The sequence below is a fragment of the Pongo abelii genome, chromosome 16, assembly GCF_028885655.2.
Source record: "Pongo abelii isolate AG06213 chromosome 16, NHGRI_mPonAbe1-v2.0_pri, whole genome shotgun sequence".
Taxonomy (NCBI): domain Eukaryota; kingdom Metazoa; phylum Chordata; class Mammalia; order Primates; family Hominidae; genus Pongo; species Pongo abelii.
The window spans coordinates 93570956-93591889 of record NC_072001.2 but is presented as its reverse complement, the minus strand read 5'-3'; the positions used below and the strand labels follow the sequence as shown (position 1 = coordinate 93591889).

The 20934-nt window shown below is 41.3% G+C and overlaps 1 protein-coding gene across 1 annotated transcript in view; it reads right to left on the bottom strand.

Annotated features, from left to right (window-relative positions):
• Positions 1 to 892: 892 nt before the first annotated feature.
• Positions 893 to 20934, bottom strand: part of IQGAP1 (IQ motif containing GTPase activating protein 1) — a 113603-nt gene continuing 93561 nt past the window's right edge. The window contains exons 28-38 of the mRNA XM_009250154.4: positions 20838 to 20922; positions 19531 to 19763; positions 18773 to 18905; positions 16993 to 17095; positions 16024 to 16159; positions 15531 to 15618; positions 11563 to 11775; positions 10396 to 10562; positions 8223 to 8345; positions 5798 to 5906; positions 893 to 3138 (exon numbers count right to left, since the gene is read on the bottom strand). Of these exons, the coding sequence (XP_009248429.3) occupies positions 3025 to 3138; positions 5798 to 5906; positions 8223 to 8345; positions 10396 to 10562; positions 11563 to 11775; positions 15531 to 15618; positions 16024 to 16159; positions 16993 to 17095; positions 18773 to 18905; positions 19531 to 19763; positions 20838 to 20922 (1504 nt within the window). The 3' untranslated portion in view covers positions 893 to 3024. The remainder of the gene's footprint in view (positions 3139 to 5797; positions 5907 to 8222; positions 8346 to 10395; positions 10563 to 11562; positions 11776 to 15530; positions 15619 to 16023; positions 16160 to 16992; positions 17096 to 18772; positions 18906 to 19530; positions 19764 to 20837; positions 20923 to 20934) is intronic.

Here is a 20934-nt window from a genome sequence, read left to right as displayed (position 1 = left end):
TTCCCTATTTTAGAATTATTCCGTTTCCCCCCTTATTTCAACCTGTCACTAATTTTCCAATATAGTCTGGCCACAGTTTACCAACACAACAGGATGCTTATGTACATGTTTGTATTTTTAAGTAAGGCTGCCCTCTGACAAGGAAGCCTTTTTTTTTTTTTTGAGATGGAGTCTCGCTCTGTCTCCCAGGCTGGACAGCAGTGGTGTGATCGTGGCTCACTGCAACCTCCACCTCCAGCTTCAAGTGATTCTCCTACCTCAGCCTCCTGAGTAGCTGGGATTACAGGCGCGTGCCACCACACCCAGCTAATTTTTGTATTTTTAATAGGGGTTTCGTCATGTTGGCCAGGCTGGTCTTAAAACTCCTGATCTCAGGTGATCCGGCCCACCTCGGCCTCCCAAAGTGATGGGATTACAGGTGTGGGCCACTACGCTGGCCCCTTTTCTTCTTTTTTTACTGCTGTGATTTACTTTTTCCACACTCAACATCCCCTAGTCTTTTCTGGTGACTTGCATGTAACACAGGAACCCCCTAAGGGGCACAGTCTATGTGCTCAACAACAGTGTGCTGGTCAAAAAAGGTTAAATGCTGTTGCAATTTTAAACTTTCCACCGTTAGTCAATCAGAATTAAGTGACATATAGTGTTTGCTTCCCGCAACACCCTTCTTTTTATGGTGAAGATAACTTAAGCATATTCATTAAAAAGGCTAAAATCACACATTCACACATTAAAAGTCACTTTGAGACATTCAGTGATTTGATGGTGGACTTACGTTTTCTCCTTTAAAAGGAAGGGGTTGTCTGCTGTTGTGGTTTTAACTATTACATCTCACTCTAGTCAAGGTGTTTAGCAGGAACTGTTAACAATGAAACTGAGAAAAACACAAACATGAACAAATGACCTTTTATTTCATACAGAGATACAAAGGCAACTGTGTGCAGCAACAATCTGATGGGCAGTCCAAACTCTTGGGAGGAAGTAAATTCATGGTAAATGTCATGATGGCTGGTCGAGGAGAAGGTCAAAGGAGGAGAGAGAGGAGACAGAGAATGCTACAGCTAATAAATAACAGTAATGAGAACTGCGTGGTTTCAATGCCATGAGTTTGTTGGGGCATCCTCTATGCTACTAAAGCCACAATTCTCTATCATCATCATCAACATTCTTGAGGTGCATTTTACACTATTCTGCATTAGCAGTTGTGTTGAGGGAACTATAAACCTTAAAATTACTGACACATTTTATTAAAGGAGGTGTAAACTCTGCTCATTATTGCCTGTCTTGGATGTGGCCTTTGGGATTCACAGCCTCTTTTAAGTAAACAGGGTTGACACACTTTGGTTGGTCCGTTTTTGAGCAATGCTAGTTGTAATAGCATCATCTTTTAATCTGAGGAAAATGTTTATTTAAAAAACCTGTCTTCCAAAATACAGCAAAAAACAAGGTCTGGGTAGTGGTGAATCCTTCCATGGCACTCCACGCCTCCCTGTGGGCTGTAACCATGCACCTGAGTAAAGAGTCTCATAAAAATACTTCTCCAATGCATTTATAATAGGGACACGCTACATAGTTTGTTATTCATTAAAGCAGTTTATTGGCTTAATGTACATCAGTGAATTTTTAAATGCTAAAAATTTATGACAAAAGAATACCGAATCAAAACATCAAAGAAAGAAAATAGAGGCTCAGCAGCATGATTTCAATATATTTTCCTGGAAAAGGTTTTTTTTTTTTTAAAGTATATGACTTTTTATCCAAGAACAAAAACTTCCTAAATTCAATGTTTAGACTTGATTTTTTTTTAAAACTAAGCCCAGAAAACTGGGGCTCATAAAATAAAGGCACAATGTGGGCAGCAAGAGAAAAAAAGGAGAAAAAATGGGAAAAAAATTGGTTTTAATCTCACGTGTAACATAGGTTGGCTGGTTTTGTTTTTGTTTTAGACAATTTAAGGCAGAATTCTCTCTCTGCAACACTGCAGATAAATCCTAGTGTTTTAGCTATAAGTTTCAAGAGTTCAGATATACAGATAAACCAATTTAAAAAAACCTTTTCTTATTCTAAGGCTTTTGATGCATTATATAAATCTTTAAAATTCCTATCACCCACATTTTAAGACATACATCTATACTTTAATAAGGCACTCTTAAGATATAAAACAGTTTTAAAAACAATGACATTCTACATTAGGGCTAACCCATTCCTCTGCCATAGGGATGGAGTGAATTGTCTCTCTGAATCAAGTCAATCTCTGTGCACCAACACAAACAGGCAGGTGTCTTGACCCATTCTGAATTTATCTGAGTAGCTGAATTTTATCAATGGGACTCTCCCATCCACTAGTCGGGGAGTTACACAAACAGAATTGCCCAAGTTTGATAATGAAATTTAAAAACAATATCTCCTTTTTTCTAGAAATGCTTCATTTGAACATATGACTGTCACTTCCATTAGCTCCTGTCCATAAAGAAAAACACAATGGAAGATAACCAATGATTCCCCATATCCTTCAATTTTCCTGATGGGACAGAATTATAAAGAAACTTTATTTTTAAATGACAACCTAATAACTGTTAATAACATGACATTTTAGTTGTGTGTCTTGTATGTATTTATGTCATTGGTGCTAATAGCTTCCACTTCTAAATGACACAAATTTGAATCCTACCATCCCTATTGCTAATTAAAACAAACACCAAAGCTTACAATATAGTAATGCAACCTCTAAGACTGTAACAACACAGAGAAATTTTAGTGGAGTTTCCACTCTTTCCTAAGTAATGGAAGAAAATGAAGAAACCAGAAAGGTCAGACTAAGCCTGAAACACAATTTCACTATGAAAAAAGGGTAACAAATGTCCCATCAGAGCAAGAGGAGTTAAAAATGTGGCATCGGGAGCGTATCAGATTGAGGCGCTGTTGTGGGCTAGGTCTTTGCTTCCAATGAGTAAAGAAGGACCTAGAAAGGAGCTGTGAGGTGCTTCTTTCCTTCATCCTTCTGGGCTGGCCGCAAACGATCAATTACTTCCCGTAGAACTTTTTGTTGAGAAGGAAGATCAGCAGGTTGACATTTACTTTAGCTCTATCAAATAATTTCATGACTGCAACTCCTTCATACTGTAGCTGCAGCAGGTCCTATTAACAAAACAAAACAAAACAAAACATTTTGACAGTTAATCAAGTCTGTGGAACAAGGAAAAAGGACACAATGTAGGGAGGGATCCAGATGGACTGAGGCCTGCCTTGTGTGCCAGATGTGAACTGGGGCGAAAGAAAAGTTCCTCACTAGGAAACTACCCACTGCACAACCAGCCTGAGAGCTGGAGCAATAGGGCACAATGGCCAAGGGAGGCTTCTGGTTGATTTGGAGTTAGGAAGTCATGTTGTTCATATCAAAATTCATCATACATGGAAAGAAAAAGAAGCATGTTCAGTTGCCACACACATCTAAGCTTTTTATTTCAGAAGGCACAATGACATTTTCCCATTTCATCCATGTTATGGGTCACTAGTTTTAATAAATCTGGAAAAGGTGAAGCATTTAAACCTATGATGAAATATACTAAGCACGGGGAAATGAGATAAGGCTAGTGATGTCACCTCAATACTATCTGCTAGATTCTTAATTTCTATTCCACATGAGAACACTTTCTATCCCGAAGGCAAGGGGAAAAGAGAGAACTTGATGTTTTATTAGGTGTCTGCCATGTGCTTGGCATTGTGTAAGCACATTACATAGCATCTTTTAAAGTCCTCACAAAAATTTTTATGAGGTGTGATTATTCTAACTTTAAAGATGAGCTATTGAGGCTCAGAGATGTTAAATGACTTGCACAACAGGACAGAGATGGAAGTGGTAAATCCAGATCTGACTACAATGCTCCCGCTTTTCCTGCTACTTTCACCATTGTCCTGAAAAAGTTTAAGAAATCTGAGTGGTCTCACTTCTGAACTTTAGAAGAGTGGTGATGAGAAAGCAAGGGTCAAAAGGCTTGAAAGGACCCCACAAGGCTGGGTGTGGTGGCTCATGCCTGTAATCCCAGCACTTAGGGAGGCCGAGGCAGGCGGATCATGAAGTCGGGAGTTAGAGACCAGCCTGGCCAACATGGTGAAACCCTGTTTCTACTAAAAATACAAAAATTAGCTGGGCGTTGGGCGTGGTGGTGCACGCCTATATTCTCAGCTACTCAGGAGGCTGAGGCAGGAGAATCACTTGAACTTGGGAGGCGGAGGTTGCAGTGAGCCGAGATTGTGCCATTGCACTGCAGTTTGGGCAATAAGAGTGAAACTCTGTCTCAAAAAAAAAAAAATTAGCTGGGCGTGATGGTGTGCGCCTGTAATCCCAGCCACTCAGGAGGCTGAGGCAGGAGAATCACTTGAACCCACGAGGTGGAGGTTACAGTGAGTGGAGATCACGCCACTACACTCCAGTCTGGGCGACAGGGCGAGACTCTGCCCCCCCCGCCCCCCCCAAAAAAAGAAAGGACCCCACAAGTTCAATTATCTGCTGGAAAAATCCTAGCAGCTCCATGAGGGCTGCTGGGACCTGTGCCTAACAGAATACCCCACACCTGGCAGTCACCCCACATTTAATGAATTTGTACATAAATTAATAAATTACCACAGGCAGACTGGTTGGCCTAACATGATTTGGTTAAAAAATTTAAAAATAAAAATATGTTCTGATAACTCCACGTAAATAAAAAAAAATTTTAAATTTAAAAAAATAATAATTTGGTGAAACTGAGAGAATAAGAGGTTCCTTTTCTTTTGGTGGAAGTACTTTAGTTAGCTGTGTGCATCACAAAATCATTTCACATTTGTTTAGCTAACATGTTTTAATGGTCTACTGGTCATTGAGAAGGAAATGAAGATGACTAAGAAATGCTACCTGTCCTTAAGGAGTTTATGGCTTTAGCGGGGAGAGAGGAAGTAAGTCAACACCTACTGTAAACAGAGGATGTCTGCAAGGGCTACAGAAGCGAAGGGGAAACCACCTATTATGGCTTGGCTGGGGGAGGCACACACATGGAAGTACTCCATGGAGGAACAAAAGGGGTAGGGTTGGGAGGCAGGGGAGGGAAGGGAGGGCAGCATGAGCAGAAGCCCAAATGTACATTCACAGGAAGGCACCTGCCCGGGCTGGCAGGGCGTGGCTATGTGAAGCAGTGCAAGAAAGGAGAGAGGAGCAGACTAACCGGTGCCACACACACACACAAAGCTAAAGGAGTCTGGATGTCACCTAGGAATCCTCTCAATGCCCTGTTATTTTTTAACGTGTAAAAATCAGATGTTTCAAAATAAAACTTAGGGATCTTTATGCTACAAAAATGAATTACTCCCAAGTTCTTTTTGGATTTAAGATAGGATTCAGTTTACAAACATAAACTTTACACACACCTTGTCAGAAGTGCATCTAACTTTTAAGTACCTATATCAAATCAAAATGAGAAAAAAGATTTCAAGCTACTGAGTGTGCTTACAATTTTGCAATGTCAGCATGTGTACTTACGCATTTTGTTCAAGTCCAAGGGATCAGCTCAATTTAGTGGCAGCACTAAGTGGAAGCTTCAGATAAATGTTTTCTGAAGATTTACATCTGCAAAAGCTCTCCAGAGTGCACACACCAAACCAGACATGCTGAAACCCTCAGCTTCTTTCCCCACACTGTGGAGCCTAGCTCATTGCTGAATATAGACAGCTTTCCTCAGATGAGTCTCCTCTTTATCTATTTCTACTACTTGGACAAGAATCTCATCCAGAAAGTTTTTGGTTCCTGCTGGTGCATACCCACCTGATAATGTAACATAAAAGTCTCCATTTGAACTCCCATGAATTTGGCTTTCACTTCAAAGTCTCCAACTTCTTCTGTTGGACTGATTTCAAAGATAACATTTTTAAACCTGTTGAAAGATAACATCGTAAGGGTGTGGTTTTTATGTTCTCATATAAAAATATTCTGTGAAATGGGGAAAGGAGATGAACCAAGTCTTCAAGGGTGAAAAGGGGTAGAAAATACAGGTCGAAAGTACTTCTGCAGCTGAAGCAGCACGGATTGCCATGCCTAAGTACCATCTGCTCTGGGACTTGGAGAGAGGAATGGCAACCTCTCTCTGCATGCAGCACTTGCATCCTATCAAAGAGGAACCACTGACGAGTGCCACAAGTGGCGTGTGAAGGGATGACATCACAGGAATTCTCTTCACTTCCACATGGCCAGAAATGAAACCTAATGATAAAAGGAGAAAACGGAGGACACTGGGGAAGGAGAGGGTGTGCGTGTTTGAATACATGCATGTTTGAGGACTGGGATAAGTAAATAAACAAAAGGGCGTCCGTATAAAAAGCACCAAAGGAGGACGTTTTCTAGAAAGAGTAGGTGCTGTGTATATAAGCACACTCAGTATTACCAAAGATAAATTGTTATTATTAAACATACTTAAGTTATCACTCATTCACAACATGTTACATGCCAGGAAATTTTGGGGGGCCAAAAGGAAAAGGGATTATGCAGCCGGGCGTGGTGGCTCACATCTGTAATCCCAGCACTTTGGGAGACCGAGGCGGGCGGATCACGAGGTCAGGAGATCGAGGCCATCCTGGCCAACATGGTGAAATCCCGTCTCTACTAAAAATACAAAAATTAGCTGGGCGTGGTGGCATGCACCTGTAGTCCCAGCTACTCAGGAAGCTGAGGCAGGAGAACTGATTGAACCCGGGAGGCGGAGGTTGCAGTGAGCTGAGATAGTGCCACTGCAGTCCAGGCTGGTGACAGGGTGAGACTCCGTCTTAAAAAAAAAAAAAGAAAAAGGGATTATGCTATTCTCCAGATGATCAAAGTATAGCACCCCAGATTTCCAGAACTCAACTATGGAGCTGCCTTACCTATCACGAACAGGGCTGAGAACCGTGAAAGATGCAAAAAGGTCACTGAGAGTTAAAGGAGAAGTCACAAAAACCCATGCACTGAAACACACGTGCATTTTATTCAACTGGAATGCCTCACGGGTTATTCCTTAAAGATATTTATCTTAAGTGATAAATAATTTTACCAGATTTAGTTGGCTATTTAGTTTCTAAGCCCACAGAAGCAAATTAAAAAGAAGAAAGAAAGGCAAATAGAGGTAGGCACTTGAACAGTAGTGGAAAATAATGACCTATAATAATAAATAATAAATAAAACTAATAAAAAAAAAATAATAATAAAGGCCTGTAATCCCAGCACTTTGGGAGGCTGAGGTGGGTGGATCACATGAGGTCAGGAGTTTGAGATTAGCCTGGCCAACATGGCGAAACCCCATCTCTACTAAAAATACAAAAACTTAGCTGGGTGTGGTGGTGCATGCCTGTAGTCCCACCTAATCCGGAGGCTGAGGTGGGAGAATTGCTTGAACCTAGGAGGCCAAGGCTGCAGTGAGCTTTATATACATATATATATATATATATATATATAAAGTAGTTAAATACATAAGTGGGTGAGTCGTGGATAATCTTTATGTGAATAGAAAAAAATACATTAAAACGATTTCAGTGGCTATCTCTGGCTTGTGGAATTACAGGTGTTTTCTTTTTTATGCTTTACTGTATTTTCAAAGTTTAATAACGAATACATATTATTTTAGAATTAGAAAAATATAAAAGGTTCTTTTTTTAAAAGTTGTTTTTTCTTCCCCCGCCCAAACAGACAAAAGAAGAGAAAGATCAGTAGCCTGAGGTCACAGGGCTGACTGAGCAGATGCTCAATAAATGCTTGCTAATGACGCTGGGCCCAGGACCTGTGGAAGGATGATGCGTCAGGGTCCATGAACCACATGCAAAGCAAGCTGATACTTCCCAGAAAAGAAAATGAAGATAAGTGCCTGGTTCCTAGCTGTAAGTGGAATAAAGCAAACTCCTCTTATTGTTACTCTTAATTTATTCTTGGTTCAGAAACAGAAGAAATCCAAGGAATGGCTTCCTGCTTTAATGAGGAAAAATTAAGATCAGACCCAAAGAAGTGAACATGACCTGAGACAAATGTTCTACAAACAAGGAAAAGAAAAACTCTTTTATGACAAATTAACTCTGAGTATGAGGCCTAATTTTACACATAAAAATATATAAATACATAAAAAATACTAAAAGTAACCATCCAGAAAAGAGAAATGAAGACAAAAAGGCAAAGATGTGATAAATGTAGAAATAAAAATCAACTTATAAAACAAAAAGCAAAGACTCACTGATTCACTTGCAGGTCCTCAATTTCCAGAAGAACTCCTTTTTCATGTAGTCTTGCTGCTGTATATTTCAGAGAAATCTTTTTGCTTTTCTTTCCTTTCATTTCCCTAGGCTTTTTGGAGACTCTGTAAAAATCACATCATGTCACTTTCTATAAAACCATCTACTCTGAATCTTCATCATTGGTAACTGAAGGAAACATGTCAGAAACCAAACTTCCAGACATAAGCATAAGTAACATACCAACTCTAAAATGGCAAACAAATGTTAGAATTAGCCTAAGCAATATCTCTGCAAAACAGGGGAAATATTACTAAATTGCTTCTATTTTTAGTTTAAATTATATTTGAGAACACTCCCACGAATTTAACAGTGTCTTAATCCTCCCATGTCCTTCTGGGAACTTAAGTACCTAACAAGTAACTACGAGAGCTTTGTATGCCAGCCTGAGGGAATGGTACTGAATCCCAGGAGTGAAGGAGTTACTCTAAGTCCCTCAGCTGTGTAGAGAAAAAATAAAAATATCATCAAATAAATACTTTTTAAAAGCGTTTAAGCCAGCACAGCAATTACAGATGAATGAGAATAAGGAAAAAGAAACAGGTTAGGAGGCTATTAGGATAATCAAGGCAAGAAGTGCTAACTTCAGAAATATGCCCACATTTGCAAAATGACATATGTACAAGAGGTTATTTGCTGCAGAATTTAAAAAATAATAACAAACAACTGGAAACAACTTAAATGTCCATCAATGGAGAACTGTTGAAGTAAATTGTTATATCTATCTGTATAATGGAATAATATGCAGCATTAAAAAAAAAAAATGAGAACCTAGGTCTGTCTGCTTAGAAGGCCTGGAGGCCATGACAAATCTGGCAGTGAACACACCTAGTTCTAGATCTTCGTTTCTAAATACCATTCTTCATTCAAAGAAACCAGGGATGCTTGGAGAAACAGTTCATTCTGGGCCTGGGGAGGGGAAACTACAGGTTGAACATGAAACATCTTGTGTCAGAAAGTCAGGAAGTGCACAAAGAACAATGAAAACACGTCAAAAGCTCACAGGAGTCAGATCTGCAAGCAGGGTTAGGTGGGCCTGTTTTTCATCCCTTCCCATCGGCCCTGCCTGAGCCCAGGGAGTCTTCCACGGAGAAAGAGAGAAACAGAGCACATGCACGGGCCAGGGAAATGGGAAGCAGATATGGCAAAATGTTAAAAATGGGTGAATCTAGGTGAAGGGCATATGGGTGCTTATTGTCCTATTCATTCAATCTTTCTGAGATTTGAAAACTCTTAAAATAAAAAGTTAGGAATAAATAATAAACTACCCTGCAAGTAAAACCTGCTCTTATCACCCACCTCTCTGGGTTTTCAGTTCCCTCCCTGTAACATGGGCATGCTGATAGTTTGTGGCCAGTGCCAAGAAGGCTGGATCAGACTTTCCTCAGCACCCAGGAAAAAAATCAGAGCCTGTGATCTTGTCCCCAGGAAATATAGAGAGATCTCTTTTTATATTTCCCCAAATACGGCAAGGGGATCCAAATTTGCATAATATTCCTTAAGTGATTTTGAGACCACCAGATGATCTCCTTTCATGATTTTAATTTCTAAGGCCAAGAAGATTTTTTTTTTTTCCCAGACGGAGTCTTGCTCTGTTGCCCAGGCTGGAGTGTAGTGATGCAATCGTGGCTCACTGCAACCTCCATCTCCCAGGTTCAGGTAATTCTCCTGCCTCAGCCTCCCAAGTAGCTGGGACTACAGGCACGTGCCACCACGCCCAGCTAATTTGTATATTTTTAGTAGAGATGGGGTTTCACCATGTTGACCAGGCTGGTCTTGAACTCCTGACCTCAAGTGACACGCCCGCCTCGGCCTCCCAAAGTGCTGGGATTATAGGTGTGAGCCACCTTGACAGGCCCCAAGAAGATATTTTGCAAAAGGAATACTTAGCGATAAGCATAAATGAAATCCCCCACCCACTATTTACATCATAACACTTACAAATGGAACTAGGCAATTATACAAATGAGTAGAGGTAAAATAAAAGACTAATGCAATAAATAGATCCAGTGTATTTTAAGTAAAAATTTCCAGTGTCATTTCAGTTGCCTCTGCTTTTTCCTCACTCTAATTCTTTTCCCTGACATTGATTCTTAAAAAAGAAAAAATACTCACTTGCCCTTGCTGGCTAAGTTATCCAAGCAGGTTTTGATATAGCTTTTATAGTAATCCACCTGCTCCCCATAAAAGGTGGCCTTAGAGTTCAGAGCAGCGTATGTCTGTTGCAGTTTCACTAGTTCGGCCTTTCTCCTCTGTCGGTACCTCCGCTGATTCCGAATATCCTGAGACATAATTATTAAAGTCAGAAAAATAATGACAGGTATCATTATCATTTCACACTAGAACCCAGCAATGCTTAACTCTGCCTTAAATATGACTACATACCTTTTGTTTTGTTTTTTTAGACACTCTGTTGCCCAGGCTGGAGTATGTAGTGGTTGAGATCATGGCTTCTTGTAGCCTCAGCCTCCCAGGCTAAAATGATCCTCCCACCTCAGCCTCCAGAGTAGCCGGGACTTACAGGCACATGCCACCATATCTGGCTAATCAAAAAACTTTCTTTTGTAGAGATGGGGTCTCAAACGATCCTCCTGCCTTGGTCTCAGAAAGTGCTGAGATTCCAGATGTGAGCCACTGTGCCTGACCTAACCATACATTCAACAGGCAGTAATTTGTTTTCACAAATTAACAGAGAAATTCAGATCTCAAATTTTCTTCCCCCATTTGTATCTTCTAGCAGGGAAATGTGTTACATTTAGACTTACACATTTTTAGAATTTACTTGCAAAGCTGGTTTGGACCTCTTAAATATTTTGTTGGGAAAGGGAGAAAAAGAGAACTATAATACCTCAACTACCAGTTCACAGGTGTGCATAATATTATCTTAGTGCAACAGCATAGAACACCTAAACTCTTAGTCCTCACCAAAGCCCCTCGCTTGAGATGATTCATACAATGCAACGATTTAATCAGCTTGATGTGAATTTATATTTCACAGTAATCATGAAAAAGATCTGGAATAATTCTTTCAGGCCGAAGACAAATTCTTTAAGGTCATAGGAGGCTCTAGTTAAGGTCCTCTCCCTAGTAATTTAGGCCATGGAATAAGCCACCTCAGGTAGGGCAAGGCCCTCATGCTGGAGAGTCAGATATGGTTTCTCAGAGAGGAGGGCACTAATTTGCCCACGAACTGAAGCTATGCTGTTATGTGAACAGCTACTGTCTCTCGAGCCTCTCAGCTTTGAACAAGGCCAGTTCCCCTCTGTCCCCCAAATGCAGTACCCTGGCAATGTCGTTGATCAGTTCCTGGTATTTGTTCTTTGGGTCCACGGTTCCAAGCTCTGTTAGCTTCTTTAAACCTGTCTGGATCTTCTCTTTCTTCTCTTGAAGAGTGAGGTTGCTGTCTTCCTTTACAGATTTTGACTTTTTCATCTTGTCAGGTGTTTTTGCATCACGGATAGCACGTCTCTGCATGGCTCTCTGATGTTCTGCTTCCTACAGATGGGAAAAAGAAGTTCTTAGCAAGTTTACCACACTAACCCTAAACTTGAATTTATATAGCACATCTGCACCTGAACTTATACAGTTCTTAAACTCCAACCTCGAAACAGAAGGAAACAAATTCTGCCCCCTGCCAAATGATAGATGAGAAACTGCATGAAGCAGAGGCACATCTCTTTCCACCTAGAAGAGATGATATCTACAAAATCACACAACTGGGCCAGGCGCAGTGGCTCACGCCTGTAATCCCAGCCCTTTGGGAGGCCGAGGTAGGCAGATCATGAGGTCAGGAGTTCAAGACCATCCTGACTAACACGGTGAAACCGTCTCTACTAAAAATACAAAAAAAATAGCCAGGCGTGGTGGCGGGCGCCTGTAGTCCCAGCTACTCAGGAGGCTGAGGCGGGAGAATGGCGTGAACCCAGGAGGTGGAGCTTGCAGTGAGCCAAGATCGTGCCACTGCACTCCAGTCTAGGCGACAGAGCGAGACTCCGTCTCAAAAAAACAAAAAACAAACAAACAAAAAAATCACACAACTGCTTAGGTGCTTAGGGCTTCTTTCCTGGACTCCAGGTACAATCACCAAGACTGGACTCTACTGGCTACAAAGTCATTTTTCTCTACCACATTTTGAGACATGGAAGCCATTTGATTTTATTAAAAACACAGCTGTATAAATGTTATAACTATACTAATACAACAAGACCAGTGCTTAGTAAATCCTTGCTAATTCTTTGTGTCACTTTGTCACAAGGTGGAATCATGCTCGAGCCTTGCCTCTGCTTTCAAACATGCTGCAGACACCACAATCTAACAGGGAAACACCTTCCCTTGATACTGCCATCCTTCATAGTCACCATCCTTCATAGTCACTGTCCACTGTCTGTCCCTGTCCAACATATGATCTACATTCACTGTTTCATTCTTTCAGCACTTTCTTCTTTACTGCTCTCATCACCAATTACCATTCCCCTGTCCAAAATCCAATGCCTTTTCTGTCACCTTGCTCATCTTCTCTGCACTGTCTTCTTGCTCTATGCATGGTTTGGTACTTCCACGTGACCTGTGACCATTTCTCTCTGTTTACTCTCAATACTTCACTGACTGCCTCTGTGTTGACAGACCCTAAATCTTTGTGACCATGGCTCTGGTGCCATATTCTGAGCTGTTTGTACTGGGATGTTTACATTCGGGATGGCTCATAGTTCAAACTTGTAATTCCCCCTAACTGGAGCAATTCCCTTTCCCAATAGTCCCCTTTTTTCTAATGTCAAGACTACTCTGCATCACATAATGTAAAGAGCATAAGCTTTGGAGGCAGACAGAACTGGATCCACCTCCGGTTCTGTCACTACAAGCTGATGATCTTAACTACAAGCTGATGATCTTAGCCAGTTAACCTGTAAGGGTCTTGGTTTTCTCATCTGCAAAATAAGGATGAAAAGACTCGACTCATGGGAATATTTTAAGGATTAAATTAAAGAACAGAGGTGAGAGCACCAAACACATACTAGGTTCTCAATAAAGACTGGCTCCTCCTTCCTTATTTCAAATTTCTTTCTAGGTTCAACATGTTTCAAGTATTGGTTTACATGTCCTTACTTGCCTTTCACACATATCTAATCAGTAATCAGTCATAGCAACTAACAGCTGAGACTTCATTGAAAACAATGGTTTCCAAATAGTTCTCTGTGCAGCCTCAAGAGTTTGCCAGAGGCATCACAGAGTCCTATAGGGCTGGACTTCAGATGCCCTATTGCTGGCTATCAGAGTAGCTCCAGAGTAGCAGAGTACCTGCTCTATATACTGGGCTTTTAGCTAAATTGTCATTTAATGAAACAGATTATCATGCTTAAAATTTGAAAATGAATGACTTGACCTACTTTCCTTACTTGACAAATGAGAAACAGAGGTCTATGGCCGGGCGCAGTGGCTCACACCTATAATCCCAGCACTTTGAGAGGCCACGGTGGGTGGGTCACTTGAGGTCAAGACTTTGAGACCAGCCTGGCCAACATCGTGAAACCCTGTGTCTACTAAAAATACAAAAATTAGCCAGGCGTGGTGGTGCACACCTGTAGTCCAGCTACTCGGGAGGCTGAGGCAGGAGAATCGCTTGAACCCAGGAGGCAGAGGTTGCAGTGAGCCAAGATCACGCCACTGCAGTCCAGCCTGAGTGAGAGTGAGACTCCGTCTCAAATTTAAAAAAAAAAAAAAAAAAAAAAGAAACAAGGGTCTTAGATACGACATGACTCATCCAACCCTACAAAATGCCAGGTCCCAACCCCCATCTGCCCACCCCACTGGACCTTATCACACACCAGATGACTCAACTACCATCTGCTCTAATAGCACTGCTGAATTAATGAACTTTTATTAAATGGTCTTCAACCTTACAGAGGCTCTTTATTCCTTATCTCTGCACTGCCAAATTCCCATCTAGTTTGTGAGTTCTAAGTAATTTGGTCTCATGTTTTATTTCTCACTACTCACCTCCACCCACAGCTCCATTCTAGACATGTAGTCTAGTCGCGTCATGCTCTTCCCTCCTTTGTACCTTTGTTCACATCGCTCTCCTGCCTCGAATGCCCTCTCTTGTCTTACATGCACACCCAAATCCTTTCCCCCTTTATACATCTGGCTCCGGTTCCACTTCTTTTAGGAAGCTTCCTAATGCACTGCTCCACTGGCCTCTTTCCTGAAACTTCTCTTATGTTTTAGTCAGTAACACAGTTAATTTTGAATGGTTTCATCACTGTTTCAGGTATATATGTCAAATTTCCCCAACAAGACCATGAGTTCACTGAGTTTAGGAGCCACATTCTGTACTTTTCTTCTATCTACCAAGGCATGTAACAGATTCAAAATATATAATATTCAATAAATTGCAGTGAACCCTACACATTCATGGTTTCAACCAACCCTGAAACTATTTGAAAAAAAAAACAATACAAAATAATACAAATTTTAAAAATACAGTAACAACTATTTACATAGCATTTATATTGTAGTAGGTATTATAAGTAGTCTAGAGATGATTTAAAGTATATGGGAGAATGTAAGTATATGCAAATACTACAACATTTTATTTATTTATTATTATTTTTTGAGACGGAGTCTCGCTCTGCCGCCCAGGCTGGAGTGCAGTGGTGCGATCTTGGCTCACTGCAAGCTCCGCCTCCCGGGTACACGCCATTCTCCTGCCTCAGCCTCCCGAGTAGCTGGGACTACAGGCGTCCACCACCTGGCCTGGCTAATTTTTTGTATTTTTAGTAGAGACGGGGTTTCACGTGTTAGCCAGGATGGTCTCGATCTCCTGACCTCATGATCCACCCGCCTCAGCCTCCCAAAGTGCTGGGATTACAGGCGTGAGCCACGGCGCCCGGCCAAATATTACACCATTTTATATAAGGGACTTGAACATCTATAGATTTTGGTATTGGCCGGGGGTGGGGAGAATGGGTGCTGGAAAGAATCCCCTGTGGATACCAAGGGACAGATATACTGGATGGACACACTGATTCTGCATGCAAGTGCCAGTGAGCTTCCTGCCCAAAGGACATCACCTCCTGGACTCAGGAACCAAAAACTTTCTCAGACGAGCCATAACTACCACTGTCCCCCAGTTACATTCATGCTCACCCCTAGGTTACCAGCTGTTATTTGTGTCTCCCCTCCTTTCTCTGACATGCGCCTATTGGGAGAGCTTATCTACCAAACAAAGGAGTATGTTAGACCCTAAATTTTACCTGTTCACTGGTGGCTGGTGTTTCTAGGATTTCAGTCAAGGTCTCTCCTGGCTGGAACCGGATGACATCCACAATTAAACGTTTTGTACTGAAACGAGATGGGGGAAGCATTTAAATATTACCAGTGTTCTAGTTCCTCTCAAGTGGACCAAAGCAGCAGCAGCAGCAGCAGCACAAACAGTACCTCACAGAAGTCCCAAGCGGCAGCTGCCAGTACACAGTACTCAAGGCACAAGGCTTATTTACCCAGCCATTCCATAAGTAGGTACGACGGTTAGGATTTCCAAGATTTACATTTCACTGTAGCATATTAGCAAAATAAGGCAGATAAGTCCTGTGCCAAGTACAATACGCGAGGTGATTGGTGACTGGGATTATGACAAGTATGAGAGGTCAGGATGGTCATTTCAGGTAGGACCCAGCAGGTTCCTCTCCAAAGGCCAAGAAACCTTTGGATTACATTCATTTCATTCTTCCTTCTTTTGATACTCACTTCAGTAAGATGGTTCGAGCATCCATTTCTGCATTCTCATCTCCAGGCACATCGAACTTGTTGGTCAGGGTGAGAGACACTTCTGTCTTAGCCAGTGCCTCCTTACTTGGGTCATTTAAATTGCCAGAGGTTTCCCCTGAAGTTTTGGGAGGGTGGAAAGAGTCAGCATAATAAAGAGAGGAGATATTGGGGGGAAATAATACAAATATGAGATAATGCAAGTCTAAGATAATACTTGAATCACCTAACACATACAGCGTGACGAGAACAACTTTTACTGAGAAATAAAATGTTATGCCAAATGATAAAAGCAAGGGATCCATAATAACTCCATAAATGTTTGAGAAATCATTTCAATACTACAATATCACAACTCTCTCTGAAAACATTCTTTCTGGCTGGGTGCAGTGGCTCAGGCCTGCAATCCCAGCACTTTGGAAGGCTAAAGGAGGAGGATGGCTTGAGGCCAGGAGTTCGAGACCAGCCTGGGCAACATAGTGAGACCCCATCTCTATTTAAAAAACAAAAACAAAAACAAAAACTCAGGAGGATCGCTTGAGCCTAGGATTTTGAGGCTGCAGTGAGCTATGACTGCACCACTGTACTTCAGCCTGGGCAACAGAGGGAGACCCTGTCTCATAACAAACAAACAAAAAAATTCTTTCCTTTAGAGGACTTTTAATTTATGTATCTGCAATTTTTAAAAAAAAAACACAAGCTGGCAGTATGTATCTGCATTTAAAATGATCTTTTCCTCTGACTCCAGTTCCTTATAGATAGTGATCACATCTGGGCTTTTGTTGTTGTTGTTTTTGTTTTGTCTCTTATGAAACTATCAGGATCACATCTATTTTATTTCTCAATGTATATCCAGAGTTTGGTATAGTGCAAAAAACAGAGGAGGTGACAATTACAACACTTTTCTGTCACATTCCCTTTTGATCTTCCAGGCAAAAGTTAGAACTTTACCTATCAGGGACTCGATGGTGGGCACCTCGCCGAGGTCGTCCAGCAGCTCGTGGATTGGATCATTGTGCTCCGGAGCAATGGCATCCTGGTGATCCAACAGGAGCTGCAAACACCAATGATCAACTCCATTTATACATTCAACTCTCCAGCCCATCCCTCCCTAGAACGCCTAACAATGATCTGCACAAAGAGGTTCCAACGAAGTTCCTATATTCAAAGAAACAACAAGCAAATCCTCAGCAAACTAACCCAAATAAACAATATGATACATAAAGCACCACACCAGGCTCTGTTGAATGACTTATGTTATGATGTAAGAAGAGGAAATACTGGTATTCTCATAACCTCATGGCCATAAAGGATTCAATGTGCCCTGTGTAAGAAAGAACACTGGCTGGGCACAGTGGCTCACGTCTGTAATTCTAGCATTTTGGGAAGCCAAGGCGGGTGGATCACCTGAGGTCAGGAGTTCAAGACCAGCCTGGACAACATGATGAAACCCTGTCTCCACTAAAAATACAAAAATTAGCTGGGCGTGGTGGTGTGCGCCTGTAATCCCAGCTACTAAGGAGGCTGATGCAGAAAAATTGCTTGAACCCAGTAGGCGGAGGTTGCAGTGACCCAAGATTGCGCCATTGCACTCCAGCCTGAGTGACAGAGGAAGACTCCATCTCAAAAAAACAAAACAAAACAAAACACAAAAAACCCACAAAACATTGAAACTCAAAGTTCAATACTCAAAGTCATCAATGTACCCTACTGCCAGTTCAAATAAGTCACATGCAGACTTTTACTTAATGTTTCCAGTGTATGACATGATTTAATTCAGAGAAAAGCATACCAAATCAATGTTATAATTATTGTAGGGGCACTCAACAAGGTCTTCTAGGTGCCATTATCTCCAGTGATGCCCTCAGAAATGACAGTAACCTGAAATTTCATTTACATTTTTACATATGTCCTTGTTCCTGTTTTACATGTCCATGTCCCCAGAGGGGAAAAAATGATTTGAAAAATCTGAAGAAACATGGAGCTCCAGCTTCCAAGGGAAAAATCCACTCCAAGGCTACACAGAGAAAGCTAGTATTCTAGATCATGTTAGAAAAATAACGCAGAAGGCTAGGATAAAAAGAAAGAAGAGTAAAAGCACTATTTTATTAAGGCAATAGATCAATTTAGTGGGATTCTGATTCAGTAGGCCTGGGGCGGTGTCCAGGAAACTTCATTTTTAACTATCAGCCCATAGGATTCTGATGTAGGTGGCCTGGGAAGACCTTTTAGAAACTTAGCAGTAGATACTGTTAAGAATAACAAGCAAAAGGCCAGGCGTGGTGGCTCACGCCTGTAATCCCAGCACTTTGGGAGGCCGAGGTGGGCAGATCATGAGGTCAGGATGTCGACACCATGCTGGCTAACACAGTGAAACCCCGTCTCTACTAAAAATTCAAAAAATTTAGCCACGCACGGTGGCGGGTGCCTGTAGTCCCAGCTACTCGGGAGGCTGAGGCAGGAGAATGGTGTGAACCCAGGAGGTGGAGCTTGCAGTGAGCCGAGATCGCGCCACTGCACTCCAGCCTGGGTGACACAGTGAGACTCTGTCTCAAAAAATAAATAAATAAATAAACAAAAAAGAATAACAAGCAAAAAAAGAGACATCAAGGAGATGCACTGTCAGTTAGATCACAGGAAGGTTAGACACCTGGCTACCACAGATGATAAGCAGCAGCCAGGGATAATAATTAAGGACAATGAAATTAAGTAATTAAAGAAAAATACTTACAGTGTGGGTGTTGATGATTTCACCAATGGAAATGTAGATTACTGGTTTGGTGAGGGTTACTAAATCAGAGTACTCATCCACATTAAATTTATCCTGAAGCTCTGGGACATCACAAGCAGTTTGGAAAAACCGTCTGAAATAAGCACAGGAGGCAGCCCCCCAAAAAGGGACATACACATGAAGTTGGCAAGAGGACATTTCACAAACCTCTCACACAATGAGTGCAAACAGAAGCCAGTCAACAGTTACTTCAAGAGAAAGTGCTGTGTGTTTGCTGTGCTTGACAACCTTGGGATAGCAGTTCGAATAACTTCTTTCTCCACCTAGTTTGTAGTTTTAGTTTTACCCATGAGAACCATTGCACCATGATTTAAGTTTCCAGACACCATTAGGAGAACCAATTCTATCTCTAAGACAGTGCTCTGAAGCACTGAATTCAAAACTAGATGTTAATTTACAAAAATTAAAAGCATTCTCCAACTCTTCTCTGATTACAAGGTAACATGTACTAAATGCATAATCATCATTATTTTTATGTTAACTACTATCTATTTCATAAGTGTTAACTACTATCTATTTCATATGAAAATTCTCTTCAAAGTAAATGGATCATCTTCTGGAGTCCTGGGCACATCAAACATGTCTTCTACAATATGGCAGTCCGGGGAAAGGGAGAGGTGGTTTTTAATCTTATTTTTCCCCTCAACAATAAAAATACATCCACAGACTCTCTTAAGCACTTGTGCCTTTCCCCTTACCTGAATTTCTGGTAGGACTGGGAAAGATACTCATTAATGATGCTTAAGTGGGCATTATCTCCCAGAAACATCTTATTGGAAGCAGCATGCTGAAGCATTTTTGCAATGGAGCCCAGATTTCGGCGTTGGTCTGTGGTAAGCTGGCCTCCTGCTGACAGGTCAATGATGTCAAAGGCATCAGGAGCAACAATGGCTGGATTCATGTATCGATAATAAAGCAAGTTACCAATAATCTGGAACAGACATAACAGAAAGATGGGTATTAAAAGACATACCACCAAGGAAGCCATAAATGACTTTGCTAGCAAAGAAAAGCAGAAAATGCAGTCCTATGAGGAAAAAATAAAGAAAAAATACATATACACATGCATGCATGCACACATACACACTCGCTCATGGCCTGGAACTAAATGAAATATCCCTTTGTTCAATACAGGAAAACAATGAGAACAGAACTGAAAACTACTGCCAGTAGTTAATGAAAGAGCAGATTCAGAAGGTAAAAATGACACACTTAAAGTCTGTTATTAAGTATTTCAGGGCATCTTTTGTTCACATATCATGGTAGCAAATAAGGCTGCTGTCACCCACATGCACTTGGTACTTTCATGTAGATGGGCTTTCCTTATAAAAAGCTAACAAACATAGCTAAATTCCTTAACATGACCCAATCAGCATAGAGTAACCCCACCTCCCAACATTCTCATGCTGCAGACTTCAAAGGCCAAGTTCATGCCTCTGAAATTAAATTCACTTAACACACAGCTCTTCCACAGAAGAATTCAGGGACAGTCACAGCATTTCCCCTAGAGTTTCATTCAGAAGAAATAAAATTAATTCACCTGAACAGAAAGTCTAGAATCGAGGCCTCACTGTAGGAAAGCACAGAACTAGGAGAGAGAAGAAAAAAGCATTCAGATTAAAAAAAAAGAAAAGAGAAGAGCATAGCTGAGTAAGAAAGAGTTATCAGCAACAGCCTTAGCAGAAACAATTGTGCCGCTACTATTCGCCAGATCACCAGCAGAGGGAACAATACTAAAGCGAAAAGATAGGACTCAAAGAAACTCATCTGAAAACAGGAAAAATCCATCTTTCTACTTGTTTGATGTTTGTGCGCCAAACTATAGGAAGTGTTTCATCCTAAGAGAGGTACCATTTACCAATTACAACTGCTTTCAAAAGCTCACAATCAATGGTAAGCTACTGCCAGAACCTACACTTAGGCAGTCAGTAATGATCTATGGTCAGCCCTGGTTTTATTGCTTTGTCCTCAAAGGGCAGGAGTCTGCCGGCTATGAGATTCTTACCTTTAGCAGCTCATCCTCACCAGCATCAGGGAACTTCTCATGCAACGAGTCCTTCAGCACTTTGGCAATGAAGCGCATCCCATAACTGCGGGATGGA